Consider the following 16,492-nt stretch of genomic DNA (forward strand, 5'->3'; position numbering starts at 1 on the left):
ATTAGCTGGGATCTAGAGCTCTTTTTGACGACTGTATGAGTCGCTACGGAATCTCTAAAAATTAAGAATAGGGGTACAGCATGAAATGCAGGACATATGATTTTAAATATGGTTACTAATGTAATACCATGTGATAATATTTTTTATATTTAACCCACTATGTTGTTTCCTTAGGCCCCATGGACCTCAGAAGATGATTCAGCACTAGCCGAGTGGCCCCATGCTGGTAGAATAGAATTTCTGAATTATGGCCTGAGGTATAGAAAAGACTTAGAACTGGCTTTAAAGAAGGTCACTGCATCTATTCAACCTGGAGAGAAGGTTGGTGTTACATTGTATTTTTTCAGGGTATTCGTAAAGCATTGTCTGAGTGGAAAGTTCATCTTTGTCATTGTAGCACCACCCTGTAAGAAATAGGAATATAAAGGATGTCTGATATACATATATTTAAAAGGGTTGTCCCATGGCAACAACTAATCCCTTATTCACAGGATAGGGAATAAATGTCTGATCTTCAGGGGTGCGACGCTGGGGCCCCTGCCTGTCATTATAATGGGGACACATGCATGTCTGTCGCTACATTTAACTCTATGGATCTGATGGCAGTCCCATGGAGCGGTGGAAAAGCATGCTTGTCTGCTGTGCCATTAAAACAGGGAACAGTCTCCCATTCTAGTGATTGGCAAGGGCACCAGTGGTTGGACTTCTGTCCATCAGACACTTGTCCCCTATCCTTTGGATAGGGCATAGGTTGTTACCATCGGACAACCCCATGAATATATAAATCATGTCAATATGGGTGAAAAGTCACGGTTATCGAAAATGACTGGACATTGTGACCAGGTGACATAACATCCCTATGGTCAGAACAACACTGAGGCCTGGTCCTTCCACAGCCCCAGGAGCAAGAGTCTGCATGGGATTGGAGAATTTGGCAGGATACTGACTTCTATAACTTCGTCCCCAGTTAAAAGTTTTTCTGTTACAAAAGCAAAAATAATTAAAGTTTTGTTCACACCACAGTTATTGCTTCTGTTGTGTATTATATGAACAGATTGGCATCGTAGGAAGAACTGGAGCTGGTAAATCATCTCTTACCTTGGGTCTGTTCAGAATTCTGGAGCCTGCGACCGGGTCAATTCACATAGATGGAACAGACATAGCAAAACTAGGCCTTCATGAGCTGAGATCTAAGATAACCATCATCCCGCAGGTAAGGTCCACTTGATTTAAATTGCATTGCTATAAAGAGTTGTTAAAAATGTTTTATATGCAGATTGTTTCATTACTTTTTATCTTCATTTTATGCAAGACTGAGAAATTATTTTTTTGGGTAACAAATCTGCATTGAATATTGCATACTGTTTTGGGCCTCCTATCTCGTTTTATTTTACGCAGGATCCAGTTTTGTTCAGTGGGTCCCTGAGAATGAACCTTGATCCATTTGATAATTATTCAGATGAGGAGATTTGGACTGCCCTAGAACTGGCTTACTTGAAAAGTTTTGCTTCATCCTTACCTGATGGCCTTAATCACACGTGTTCTGAAGGAGGAGAAAATCTGAGGTGCAGTATGGTTGGAAAAGTACAGGCACATGCTTTATATGGATTGGTAATGCAGAATCTGAAATCTGTGTACCTCTGCTTCCGATTTTATACTGTACTATAGAGTGTACTTTTAATTCTTTTGTAGTCAGGTCACTAGTATATTAGGCTGTGTTCTGTTCCAATTTTATCGTAATATGGTTTGCATTTAGTCAGGGGTTATCAATACTGGTGCAAAGGAAAGGTATAGCAGCTGTCAATAACAACCGGTTGGCTACCTTTTTGTAAAGGACCTTTTAAAATAAAAGCAATTGGACTGGATTCTGTGAGCAACTCTTCCACTTTTCTTTTGCACCAGTTGTGATGTCATAAGTATGTGTATTTATAGGCTGAGTTCTGCATGGTGTCAGGATACTGTGTGTATTTACAGATTGCATTCTATTGTGGTGATGTCACAGTACCATGTGGCTATATTGAGCAGTGTTGCTTTGTTGTGATGTTACAGTAGTTTTTATTTATAGGCTGTGTTCAATTATAGTGACACAATAGTGTGAATGTGCTTTATAAGCTTTTTGTATATTGGTTTTAATGAGGCCAAAGTAGTGTGTGTCTAAAGCTAAAGGCTATAAGGGTCATTTACTATCTAGAAATACGCCTATATTAGGTGTATTTCTGGCGCAGATTGCAGCGCAAAGGTTATTTGCTCCTTAGTGTGCGACTATTCCACGCTCACCCCAGGTCTAAAAAAGTGGGCATGGTATGGGCGCATGTTTTAGGCGTAGAAAATAGTCTAAATGTAAGCCATCATGGAAGCTGGCTTACATTAGATACGCTGAAGTTATGTAGAGGCTGGCACCTCTTCATAACTTCTGAGGATCCACCGCCAGCTATAGGGGTTATGAAGACTGGTGTGTAAAACGCTGGTCTTAATAAATGACCCCCTATGTTCTTATGCCACGCTTCTCAAACTGTTAGACTGGTCACACCAGTGAGGTGCCCACCACTTGTTTGTGAGACGCACTGGGCAAGGCAGTTTTGAGAGAAGCAATTATATGGCTTTTCTCTAGCTGCGGCAATCTCTGATATAACAAAAACTGATCAGGTTTGTGCTTATATTCAAAATTGTTATATTGAGCAGAAAAATGAGAAATTTAACAATATTGTTAATTTTAGCATGAACTTCAACCACTGGTGGCGAGACCCAGGCAGCACAATTTTCAGGCTAGTGATCGTCTAAGTTAAAAAAAAAGATGGGAAACTCTGACATATTGCTATGATGTTGTCACTATAGTGTGTTCAGTATTTACTATGCTCTACTTGGTGATGCCGGTTTTAAGTTGTAAGCTATGATAGTATGCTTGTAGGTTTAGAGGCTGCATTTTATTATGGCAATGTCACAGTAATTTGTTTCTGTATTTATAGGCCGTGTTCTTTTGTAATTGTGTAATGGTAGTGTGTGTCTATATATACACAGGCTGTATTTTATTGCAATGAAGCCAATAGTGAGTTTTTGTTTATAGGCTGGGTTCTATAGGGCTTATGTCAGTAATTTGTGTTTTAATTTGTATTTCAACCCATCTGATCCTGTTGTTTACTCCAAGATAAGTTGTACCACCTGTACTTGGAAGCTGGTTAATTTACTCTCACCATTGACAGGAGATTGTTGTTCTCTGAAAGCTACAATCATCTCAAATCTTTTAACTGATTTTGAGTTGATAGTATATACTATATCACTAAATATCACTAACATATAAATTGTAATAAAAAGCGTAAAAGATCTCCATAGGTTACCATATATACAGTGGATATAAAAAGTCTACACACCCCTGTTAAAATGTCAGATGTACAAGTCAATTGAAAAACAAACTGAAACCTTTTAGGTAGAGGGAAGAAAAAATATAAAAAATAAAATAATATGGTTGCATAAGTGTCCACACCCTTAAACTAATACTTTGTTGAAGCGCCTTTTGATTATATTACAGCACTCCAAATCTGTCAGATTGCGAGGGCATCTCCTGGGCACAGCCCTCTTCAGATCACCCCACAGATTTTCAATCGGATTCAGGTCTGGGCTCTGGCTGGGCCATTCCAAAACTTTAATAATCTTCTGGTGAAGCCATTCCTTTGTTGATTTGGATGTATGCTTTGGGTCGTTGTCATGCTGAAAGATGAAGTTCCTCTTCATGTTCGGCTTTCTAGCAGAAGCCTGAAGGTTTCGTGCCAATATTGACTGGTATTTGGAACTGTTCATAATTCCCTCTAGCTTAACTAAGGCCCCAGTTCCAGCTGAAGAAAAACAGCCCCTTGGCATGATGCTGCCACCACCACGCTTCACTGTGGGTATGGTGTTCTTTTGGTGATGTGCAGTGTTGTTTTTGCGCCAAACCTATCTTTTGGAATTGGCCAAAAAGTTCAACCTTGGTTTCATTAGACCAGAACACCTTTTCCCACATGCTTTTGGGAGACTTCAGATGTGTTTTTGCAAAATGTAGCCTGGCTTGGATGTTTTTCTTAAGAAAAGGCTTTCGTCTTGCCACTCTACCTCATAGCCCAGACATATGAAGAATACGGGAGATTGTTGTCACATGTACCACACAGCCAGTACTTGCCAGATATTCCTGCAGCTCCTTTAATGTTGCTGTAGGCCTCTTGGTCGCCTCCCAGACCAGTTTTCTTCTCGTCTTTTTTCATCAATTTTGGAGGGACGTCCAGTTCTTGGTAATGTCACTGTTGTGCCATATTTTCTCCACTTGATGATGACTGTCTTCACTGTGTTCCATGGTATATCTAATGCCTTGGAAATTCTTTTGTACCCTTCTCCTGACTGATACCTTCTAACACTGAGATCCCTCTGATGCTTTGGAAGCTCTCTGTGGACTATGGCTTTTGCTGTGGGATACGACTAAGAAAATTTCAGGAAAGACCAACTAGAGAAGCTGAACTTTATTTGGGGTTAATCAGAGGCACTTTAAATGATGGCAGGTGTATGCTGACTCCTATTTAACATGATTTTGAATGTGATGGCTTAATTCTGAACACAGCTACATCCCCAGTTATAAGCGGGTGTGCACACTTATGCAACCACATTATTATAATAATTATTTTTTTGTTTTCTTCCCTCCACCTAAAAGATTTCAGTTTGTTTTTCAATTGAGTTGTACAGTTTATAGGTCACATTAAAGGTGGAAAAAGTTCTGAAATTATTTATCTTACAGCACAGAAACCTGACATTTTAACAGGGGAGTGTAGACTTTTTATATCCACTTTAACTGTTAGATCTTTCTTTTCTGAAGTTGGCAGGGGTCAATGCATATGAACGTTTCACAATAGTTGCTTTTTCTATTATGCAGAAATGTTACACTTTAATTTTGCTTATGTACGTATCCTCTAGTGTTGGTCAGCGTCAGCTGGTGTGTCTGGCAAGAGCCGTTCTGCGGAAGACCAAAGTCTTGGTGCTAGATGAAGCCACTGCCGCCGTGGACCTGGAGACTGATGACCTTATACAGTCCACCATTAGAAAAGAATTTGAGGGTTGTACAGTAATAACTATCGCACACCGACTCAATACAATTATGGATTATTCACGGTAAGCCCTAGTCCTTTTCTAATATGCTGTTAACCCTTTATGTTAAATATTAGGGCATTAGCACACTAGTGTTTTCTTAGTCTAGTATTTCTACTTCTAGAAAGCATTGTAATCAGCAAGTAATGGTCAGGGTACAAAACATGGTCTGGATGGTGCACACTACCAGGCACACATGACAGTGTGATTTTGCAACTAAAACTAAGGTATTACTTTCAAAATCTTGCATCCATTTGCCCTGAGTTTTGGCCCCTGAAATCTTTAGGCTTAAAAAGGAAACCCTTCACAAGATAGAAACTGCGCTGCCCCTCAATAGGTACTCTTTCGACCATTCCAGCAGATGCAGACCTTCGATGATGCACCAATTCACTGTTTCAGTGCTTCACAATCCGATATTGCTCATTTCTCCTAAAAACCTTCTCTCTCCTATAAATGTTAGGACGAAGGGAGCGAAACAATAGTGAAGCACCGCAAGGGACGTTCTTTATCAGGTTTTTATTGTACTCGCAGGATTAAAAGAATCATAGGCGTAACAAATATAAAAAAAACGGTTTCCCGTCTGTCACCCGACCCGGGTTTTACCTTCGTTTTATCAGGAGTGCATGTACCTTAGTTTTAGCTGCAAAATCACATTGGTGTGAACAGGACCCACCACACCCGTAACCTGCAGCGCTCAAAGTAGGATTGACAATTTGGAACTTGTTATTTGTGTTAATAAGGAAACTGCTGTCCAAACTCCATTGCAGGCACCATAATAAGGCTTTAACAATTTGGGGGGGGTTTCATATGGAAGTGATCTGGTGGAGTGAGATGTGCCAAATTTATGCCTCTTAATAAATTTGGCAAATCTTCTGGTTGTCTGTAGGGCAGAAACTGAAATCTACGCCATAATTTGTGCCTTTTTTACTCTACCCGTGTGATATAAAACCTTTCAAAAATGTGCTCCTATGTGTTTTTTCCTTCCGTTCTAAATATTCATCACACACATTCCCTGACCTTTACATCCAACGGAAGACTACGGTGTATACCATTCTATAGTGAGGAGTCATATACTGTACAATGCATTTGGAAAGTCTTCAGAACCTTTCAGCTTTTTCCCATTTTATGTTGCGGCCTTGTGCTAAAATAATAAAAAAAATGTTCAGATTTCTCTGCATCATTTTGCACTTAATACCCCATAATGAGAAAGTCAAAGCAGAATCTTTGCTTATTTATTAAAAAACTAAAACTAAAATCTTGCATTGACATAAGTATTCAGACCCTTTACTCAGGACTTAGTTGAAGCACCAATTACAGCCTCCAGTCTTCTTGGGTATGAGGTTTGCACAATGTTTGTCCACCTGGATTTGGGAATTTTCTGCCATTCTTCTCCACAGATCCTCTCAACCTGTCAGGTTGGATGGGGACTGTCGGATAGTCATTTTCAGGTCTCTCCAGAAATGTTCGATTGGATTCAAGTCAGGGCTCTGGCTGGGCCACTCAAGGACATTCACAGAGTTGTCCCTAAGCCACTCCTGTGTTGTCTTGGCTGTGTGCTTAGTCATTGCCTTGTTGGAAGGTGAATCTTTAGCCCAGTTTGAGGTCCAGAGCACTGTAGATCAAGTTTTCATTAAAGAAAATTTCCTTGGACTATTATTTCCAGTAATACATGAGTAATACTGCAGATATGCAGTCCTGATCACAATATTTTTATTTTCCTACTGCCCATGGTTACCCCGCTGTCAGCACTCAAAGCTGCACTGAAATGCACAGTTCGGACTGCTGTGCTGCGCATGCACAGCAGTCCTGACAATGTATTTCAAAGCAGCTCTGTGAGCTGACAACGGGGGAACAGAGGGAAGTAGGAAAATAAATAAAAAATATATTTTCTGGACTACATATCTGCAATATTTAAGCATGTATTGCTATAGGGCTGCAGCTAACGATTATTTGAATAATCTATTAGTTGTCGATAATTTCATCGATTAATCGGGAAAACGCCAAAATGACAAAAAAAGGGGTTTATATGATTTTACTTAAAAAAATTATGTTCAAAGGCCATATTAAAACAAATTGTGGATGACACTGATATGGGGGTATCTATAGATGACACTATATAGCATCTTATATGCTATATATGTCATCCACAGGTCTCCCCCATAAGTGTCATTCACAGATCCCCCCCCCTCCCCATAACAGCGCTCAGATCCCCCTCCACATAGCAGTGGCATCCACAGATCCCCCTCCCTATAACAGTGCACAGATCCCCCTCCCCATAACAGCAGCATCCACAGATCCCCCTCCCCACAATAGCGGCATCCACAGATCCCCCTCCCCATAACAGCAGCATCCACAGATCCCCCTCCCCACAATAGCGGCATCCACAGATCCCCCTCCCATAACAGCCCCGGCCCCGCTGCTCACAGCAGACTATTCTGGCAGTAACTTTTACTCAGCCCATCTTTATTACCTTACAATGAAGCTCCGGTAACAGGCAGAGCGGGCGGCAGCGTTACGTCACTCACTCACGTGACGCGCCTGCTCTGCCCACTTTATGAATGAAGCAGACGGAGCAGGCGCGTCACGTGAGTAAGTGACGGAGCAGGCGCGTCACGTGAGTAAGTGACGTAACGCCGCCACCCGCTCTGCCCGTTACCGGAGCTTCACTGTAAGTTAATAAAGATGGGCTGATTTAATGTTGAAGTAAAAGTTACTGCCGATTAAGGACCCGCTCCCGCCCCAGATAGCAACGAATCGGCCGATTATTCGATAGGATTCGTTGACAACGAATCCAGTTATTGAATATTATCGATAACTTCGATTTAATCGTTACAGCCCTATATTGCTATAAATAATAGTCTAAAATTGGGGTAACAGAGACCCTTTAAGAATATCTCTGTACTTTGCTCCATTCAGCTTTCTCTCTAAACTGAAAAACACCCTACAGCATGATGCTGCCACCACCATGCTTTACTGTAGAGATGGTATTGGGAAAAGACTGATTGCCTTCAGACATGACACTTGGAATTTAATCCAAAAAGTTCAATCTTGGTTTCATCAGACCACAGAATGTTGTTTTTCACAGTCTGAGTCCATCGGGTGCTTTTTTGCCAACTCTAGGCGGCTTTCATGTGTCCTTTAATGAGGAGAGACCTCTTTCTAGTCACTCTCTACCATAAAGCTCAGATTGGTGGAGTACTGCAGTGAGGGTTGACCTGATGAAAGTTGCTTCCATCTGCACACAGGGTCTTTGGGGCTCAGCCACAGTGACCTCACCAATGGGTTCTGGGTCACGTCTCTTACCAAGGCCCTTCTCCCCCGATTACTTAGTTTAGCGGGGTGGCCAGCTCTAGAAAGAGTGCTGTTTTAAAAAAAAAAAAAAAAATATTCAATTCAATAATTATTTGTAACATTCATTGGAACAGAAATGTTTTTGTACCCATCTCTAGATCTGTACCTCCACATAATCCTGTCTCTGAGCTCCACAGGCAGTTCTTTCCTCCTCATGACTTTGTTTTTGCTCTGATATGCATCGACAGCTTTGAGAAAGATGGTCAAGAGAAATGGGAGGTCCCCAGAGATAAATTTCAAGTGTCATAGCAAAGGGTCTGAATACTTATGTACATGTGAAATTTTAGTTTTTCTTTATAAATTTGCAAACTAAAATTCTGTTTTTACTTTCTCATTACGGGGTTTTGAGTGCGGATTGATGGGGAAAATTTTGAACTTTACCGGGCATGTAAGGCCCTATAGATACATCATTTGCTGTATGCATCAGGGGGCTCCTCTGCTACAGAAACCAAACTGTTCATTCAGCATGTACACCAGAACAGCAAAATGGAATCTGTCACACCAATGTTGGACTATTATCTATAGTGATACATGAATGGTACTACAGATAAGGAGTCCAGGTCACTATTTTGTATTTTCTTACTGGCCCCCTATTCTCCCGTTATCAGCGCTCAGAGTTGCGTTGAAATATATTGTCAGGACTGCTGTGCATGTGAGTCCTCTCCATTATATTAGCATGGCACAGCAGGCCGGACTGTGTATTTCACTGCAGCTTTGAGTGCTGGCAGCGGAGGAACCAGAGGCAGAAAGAAAAAAACTAATTGTAATCTGGACTCCTTATCTGCAGTACTACTCATGTCTTACCGTAGATCGGGGATCAGCAACCTCCAGCTGTTCTGATACTACAACTCCCAGAATCCTCCTTTCACTTCTACGGAAGTTACAAGAATAGCTGAGTACGGTTACTTTTACACTTGCGCTTCCGTTACTGATAATACAACCGTCTGTATCAGTTATTAACGTATCCAGTTGTATTATCTTTAACATTGCCAAGACGGATCCGTCATGAACTCCATTTAAAATCAGTGGGGCACGGATCAGTTTTCTATTGTTTCTGAGAAAACTGATCCGTCCCTATTGACTTGCATTGTGGGTCATGACTGATCCGTCTTGCTCTGCATCCCATGACGGAAAGAAAACCACGGCTTGCTGCGGTTTGTTCTCCGGTATGGGAACGCAACCAAACGGAACAGAATGCATTCTGATGCACTCCGTTCTGTTCAGTTAATTTTATTTATTTTTTCTCCGTTGACAATGAATAGGGACAAAACGGAAGTGTTTTTCTCCGGTATTGATATCCTTTGTCGGATTTCAATACCGTAAAATGTAAACGTAAGTGTGAAAGTAGCCTAAGTGTGCATGCTGGGAGTAGTAGTTTCACAGCAGCTGGTGTTTTTGCTGATCCCTGCTGTAGATTATAATCCAAAATCAGGGCGACAGATTCCCTTAAATGTCTGAGCACATTCCAGGGTTTTATCATGCAGATGCCTCATTCACACATCCGTGTTCGGTCAGTGTTTTCTATCAGTGATTTTGAGCCAAAAACCAGGTGCGGCTCTAAACACAGAACAGGTTCAGATCTTTCCTTTATGCCTTATGTCTGTGGAGGCTGCAATCCTGGTTTTGGCTCACGATCATTAATGGAAATCACTGACGTGTGAATGAGGTTTTACTCTGGTGTGCATGGATGCAACTGGACGTCACAATTCCTGTAACTGTTTAGTTCAATGCTTACTGTAACTATGAAATGCAGCCATGAACTTGTATTCAGTTTCAGACGTTTCAACCTGTAACTTTGTCATTTCACAATTTTGACATATTGTACCATGACGTGGTAAACTTTAACTTAACATTTTCAGTGGTGTTTATTGTGTTAAATGTCAGTGTAAAGCTTGCTACATCTATAATTCTTACAAACAGCAGTGTTCTTTAAAGGGGCTAAAAAAAATGATCTCCTGCCGCCGCCGTTCTGACTCTGACCAGTCCCCACTGCTTTCCACTTCCTGGTTCCAAATCAACACACAGGAAAGGACAGGAGATACCCCATCAAGCAGAGGCGGCTCACCACTACGGTTGGCTGAGCGGGTATTTTTTGCTATTTCCTGTGTGTCGAGTCAGAGACTGAAGGCGAGCATTGGGTCAGCATCAGGTTATGGAAATGATTTGTTCTTTTTTTTAACCAATTTGGCCACTTATTTATAAAATGTATTCCCCTGGAACATCCCCTTTTAAAATGTTTTATTAGTATATTCATGATGTTGTTAGTTTTTTTTTTTTTTATCTCTCCCTCTACAGGATAGTTGTCTTTGACAAAGGTGAAATTGTAGAATTTGACACTCCATCAACATTACTGGAAAACAATGGACTATTTTACTTTATGGCCAAAGATGCAAATATCATTTAACTGTCAGCTAAGAACATGCACAAAGCAGTGCAATGTCTCGTATATCCACTAGAGGGCTCTGCAAGATGTGCCTAGAAATGGAATGTACCAAGTCTCAGGGCCTTAGTATTACAGATGTGAAGGATTTATCATAGCGCATCAAGGGAAGCGTGAAAATCTTTGCACAAGGAAAACACTCATGTATATTAATACACAAAGGTGCAATTACTTGTAACAAGACTAAACACGCAAGAAATGCAAAATGATAATGTCACAATATTAATAAAATAAAAAAAATTAAAAACTTCAGTCCTAATCTGTCTGTCTGTGAAATTGGTCCTCTGTTGCTATTTAGTTTGTCATGTCATAAAAAAAAAAAAAAAAAAAAGTTGTGGTGTAAGATCAGTGGTAAAAGTTCCCCAAGGTTTTTGGAGAAGTGCCGCACAGCTTTGAAACGCACAAGTGAAGATTCTGTAAATGATTTACCTGATTTTTAAACGTGTGTGTGCCTTTTTAAATGATCTGCTCAGAAGTTCTAGATTTGGTAAGTGTTCCTGGCACTTCTCACAACCTCTAAAGGCAAAAAAGTTTTTTTTTTTAATGCATATACATTTGTACATCTGCAAGCCTGTACCATCAAAAATATTGGTACAAATAAGACACACCTCAAGGGGAGTCCTAGACTACCTCCATGTCCGTGTTCATCAGTTTGCTAGTTTTACAAATATTAAGATAATTTTAAGAACCTGGTTACACTAGTAATATGTCAAAAGCTGCATTCACACGGCTGTGCCATGTTTGGCGGTCTGCAAATTGCGGATCCTCAAAACACTGATGCCACCCGCATGCGTTCCGCAATTTGCGGAGTGGCATGGGTGGCCCATTATAGAAATGCCTATTCATCTCCTCAAAACTGACAAGAATAGGACATGTATTCTTTTTGCGGGGCCACGGAACAGAGCGATGGATGCGGACAGCACACAGGGCTCAGATGCAGACCAAAACAACGGTCGTGTGAATGTAGCCTTAGGCTAGGTTCACATCACGTTTTTGCTCTACATTTAACATAAGTATTTTGAAAAAAAAATTATGTAAAAGCGTAGTACACCACGCTTTTCTTTTCTTTTCGAGTCTTGTAAAAAAAAAAAAAGGAACACGTTAACAGATGCATTTTACTTCATTTTTTTTACAGTGGAAGTCTATGCTGCCGGATGACAATGTAGGGAATCCGTCAGAGGCATCCATTTAACGTGTTTTTTTGCATTGGTTCAACTTAAGACAAAAACGTGATGTGCACCCAGCCATAGACAGCTTATTACATGTCATCTGCTATCTGTATGTGTTTTACCTGATTTTAAATGTGTGCCTTTTAATTTTCTGCTGATAAGTTCTAAATCCGGGACGTCTTCATGCCACTTCTCACAACCTTTGTTTCTTTAAAAAAAAAAAAATATCCGTTTGTCCATCTGCGAGCCTGTTCCATCAAAACTGTTGGTACAAATATACACTTCAATGGAAGTACTCAACTACCTCTGCATGTCAGTGTTCATAAATTTGCTAGTATTAGAAATATTGAGATTTTTTAAGAACCTGGTTACACTGTTAATGTGTCTCAGGGGATGTTCAAACAAGCTGAGATGTATGGAAGGCAGAACACAGATGCCGGTGGGTTTTCGGCAAAATTTTGGTTGCCTGTGCCAAAATTACGCTGAAAAAGCCATCGTATGAACTTCCTCTGTGTATTACTTTTTTTAATGTGTGAATGGGGAGGGGATAACACAATGTCAAAAAATTTAATTTTTTTTTGTAGTGGGATGCTAAGATAGTTGTATTTTTTAGGTTGTTTAAATTTATGAAACTGACGTGAATATATGTGAAAAATGTAATAAAATATACTGTATGTAAAGTGTAACAAGAGTCATTACTATTTCATTGCGATGTAAGCTAAAATCAATAAGCCATTTACAAAAGAAATGGTAAATACTTAGAAGTTACTGTTTTACAGACTTCAAATATAAGTCAAACATTTGAAGAAAAGCTGATCAGTCTGTACAATTAAAAGATCTACAGTGTTGAAAATCCAATGTTCCACCACATCATGTTTTTTCCCGACTTAACTAGTACATTTAGAAAAAAAGATGCAAAGGTGTAGTACGCCAGTTTTCCACCCTGCAGAGTCCAGCAAAAAAAATCATATACATTATCATATACATTTTTTACATTTTACATTGCAACTCTATGGTGACTGCCACTGTTAAGTTGTTAAACATATTTTTTAAATAATTTTTGTTAATTTCCTGTGGCCACTAAGCCTAATCATATGCTGATACTTCCCAGTTCACTTTTATGTAGTTATCTGATTTAGCATTATAGGCAGGATTACAATGAAAGGTGCCATCTATATATAGGTAACACAGGATACAGCATTCACCCTTCCGGAGCAGCGCTCCAGCAACCAGCTCCATCCACTACACAGTGCGTGAAGCTGTGCAGTTACAGTGCAAACTCCCAGCAGCTGATTGGTGGTGGTACCAGGTCTTGGACCCTTGCTGATCAGATATTGATGGTCTAGCCTGAGGATAGGCTGTCAATATAAAAGGACCTCTCTTCAGCAAATGGCATTTATTTGGGCTCTTTCACACAAGAGTTTTCCGTCAGGATGCGATGTGTGTCGTTAATGCATAGCATCCAGACTGAATCCTGACCTATTTATTTCACTGGGTCTGTGCACATTTTTCATGTGTCATCTCTGCATTCAGGAAAAATCACAGCATGTTCTATATTGTGCGGTTTTCAGCCCTGGCTCCATAGAAGTCAATTGGGCTTACGTGAAAAACAGAAGACATGCCCTTTTAGATGGCCCAGCACCTCTATATAAATACTTAGATATCCAACTTACTAATGACCCTAACCTTTTATATCAATATATCTACCTTCCACTTAACCAGATTAAAGCGCTTCTCTCAACATATGAGATCCCTTTCTTGTCTTGAAAACGTAATGCCCAAACTATAATATGTTCTGCTTATTGTCCAAATTAAGGTTCCTTTACGATTTTTTAAAATCAGTACGTAGTCTTTTCTCTAACTTTGCCTGGCGCGCTCAGCGGACAAGACTGGTGTATGGGCTTTTGTCGTGCCCTAAACAGTTTGGAGGTCTGGGCCTACCAGAAGTGCAGTCGTATCACTATGATATTCATATGGGTCAACTGTTTCACTGCCTTAGCACATAGTACCATTCACAATGACCTTGAACTACATCTTTTAGGCCGAGAAGATGCGATGAGGCAAGTATGGATTAAAGCTTATTACGCACATTCCAAACCAAGTGTCAGTGAGTTTACCAGGACAACCCTTTTCATTTGGCATACTTTAAATACTTGCTTAAACCTGAGTGCCTCTCCTTCACTTCTACGGTAAGCCCGGCTTATTTAATTCTCCATTTTTTTAGACCCTCTTTTGGAGATGACTGTGATTTTTGGTCTCTGTGCCCCTCTTCCACGGTTGACAAATTTTTGTCCACCAAGGAGAACGTCTCGACTCAGACCTCCTCTGACTCCCAAGGCAGGGATGGGTCTTTTATACAGCAAGCCCATGTCTCCCATGCTTCTAAGAAGTTCATGACAGTTTGATCTTAAACAGAAACCAACTTCATTTGAGGCTCTGCTTTTATCATTGTAAGTACCTCCTCCATATAGTATCTCTCTGATATAATACGCTCATTTTCCCCCAGTAAACTTTCCTCTTTTCTTATTCTGAAGTAGTCTATACTGTCTTTCTTGCATGATTTCTGTGTTTTGCGCCAAGAAAACTCCTATAAATTGAATTCCTGCTGGTACAAAACTCCAGAAATCTTACATAGTTTTCGCCTTGTTGACTCTGCCCTTCGGTGGAGATGCAGCACTCAGGTGGGCTCTCTGTCAAATATATGGTGGTACTGTATTGCCCTTAAAGAGAACCTTTCATGTTTTTTTATTAATTGAGATAAATACCTTAACTTTTTTTGGGGTAACCCCCTGCTGATGCTGCCAAAATCATCAAAATATCGCTCCTACGCCCCACTGTGCCCCCCTGCAGTTCTTCCGCTCAATATGTTAATACTGAGCATCGGTACAGGGAGGAGGAGACGCCAAGGTTTCTCAATGGGCTGTGCCGCGATCCAATCACAGAGGAGAGCGTCACAGGTTTTTTTCTCCCTGGCTGTGATGCTCTCCTCTGTGATTGGATCGCAGCACAGCCAGGTTGAAAGAGACCCCCATTGAGAAACCCTGGCGTCTCCTCCTCCCTGTACCGATGCTCAGTATTAACATTCATGTGATATTTTATAGAGCCGGTCGATACGGACGTGGTGATGCCTAATATGTCTACTTTTCTTTATTTCCCTATTTTTTACAATTTTTTTGCTTGAAACATTTAAAAAAAAAAAAAAATTTTTTTTTTTTTTACTTTTTTCACTTTATTTTTTTGTCCCACTCTGGGACTTCAACTTTTGGAGGTCTGATCCCCTTTACAATGCATTACAATACTTCTGTATTGTGATGCATTGGCTGTAAGCATATTACACACTGTAATGCACTTACAGCTTCCTGCCTGTGTGCGAGGGTTAATGCGCCGGCATCTGTGTTTTCACTGTCGGTGTATACAGCAGGGGTCTGGCTATCAGTGACTGCAGGACCCCTGCCGCTGATTGGGCGGGCGCAGCTCCTGCACCCGATCGCTCAGCCCGCCGTACATATACGGCGCGGGTCCTTAAGGGGTTAAAAGATTGTTGTTAGGGTTTGTCTGTCTTCCCTTTAGTGTAAACAGAAGACAGAGGGGCGGCCCTTTTATACTGCATGCCTGCATTAGGCTTCAGAGTGAGGAGGTGTGTCTCTCAGCAATCCAATCTAATTGGCTGGCAGGGAGCTGCTGGCTACTGCGAGTGTGTATGCGAAGTGAGGGAAGGCAGTTTTGGCCTCAGAACTGGCAGAGGAGCCATCTTGACAACCATCTCATATTGTAGAGGTTAAGACAGCTGTAACTAAGGAAAAAATCAAGGAAAACAGTGGTATGTGAAGAAACTAAAGATTGGCTTAAAAATAATGCTGCTGCAGCAGCAGTAACATAGGCTAAAACGCAATCACAGACAAAATTGCTTGAACTTGCATGCAAAACCATCGGTTTTTCCTGAACAGATACTGACACTTTCCGTATCACTCGTGTGAAAGAGGCTTAATGTACACAAAGTTAATACAAAGCACTTACGAATGCAATTGTCCATATTGCCTGTTTTGCTGGCTTCATTTTTATTTTATTTTTTTATCACATCCATACACTGCTCATTTCCAGGGTTTATGGCTAGTGTTGATGGAGCATCTCGATGCTCGGCACATGGCGGTGCTCAGCCAAGTACCGCATGTGCTCGAGCGCCATGCTTGAGTCTTCTCTCCGCACGTTTCTTGGCTGCTACGCAGGTAAGTACTGCCCTCACTGTAATGCCAGTAGCCATGTTGGCTACTGGCATTACAGTGATTGGCTGTCCGGAACATGTGTTGACGCATGTAGTCGGGGAGAGCTGAGCCTAGGAAGGGACATAGAGTCTAGTGAGTGTAATTGAATTATTTTTTTTGTACAAAAAAACATTTCAGAGACCCAAAAGTCCTTTTAAGGACTA

At 40.8% G+C, this 16,492-nt stretch overlaps 1 protein-coding gene across 1 annotated transcript in view; it reads left to right on the top strand.

The window, feature by feature from the left end:
- LOC121007528 (multidrug resistance-associated protein 1-like) overlaps window positions 1-11,137 on the top strand; it is a 150,252-nt gene extending 139,115 nt beyond the window's left edge. The window contains exons 28-32 of the mRNA XM_040439516.1: window positions 175-321; window positions 1,055-1,213; window positions 1,399-1,565; window positions 4,936-5,130; window positions 10,753-11,137. Coding sequence (XP_040295450.1) covers window positions 175-321; window positions 1,055-1,213; window positions 1,399-1,565; window positions 4,936-5,130; window positions 10,753-10,861 — 777 coding nt within the window. The 3' untranslated portion in view covers window positions 10,862-11,137. The remainder of the gene's footprint in view (window positions 1-174; window positions 322-1,054; window positions 1,214-1,398; window positions 1,566-4,935; window positions 5,131-10,752) is intronic.
- The last annotated feature ends 5,355 nt before the right edge of the window (window positions 11,138-16,492 follow it).

Source organism: Bufo bufo, chromosome 7 (assembly GCF_905171765.1).
Source record: "Bufo bufo chromosome 7, aBufBuf1.1, whole genome shotgun sequence".
Taxonomy (NCBI): domain Eukaryota; kingdom Metazoa; phylum Chordata; class Amphibia; order Anura; family Bufonidae; genus Bufo; species Bufo bufo.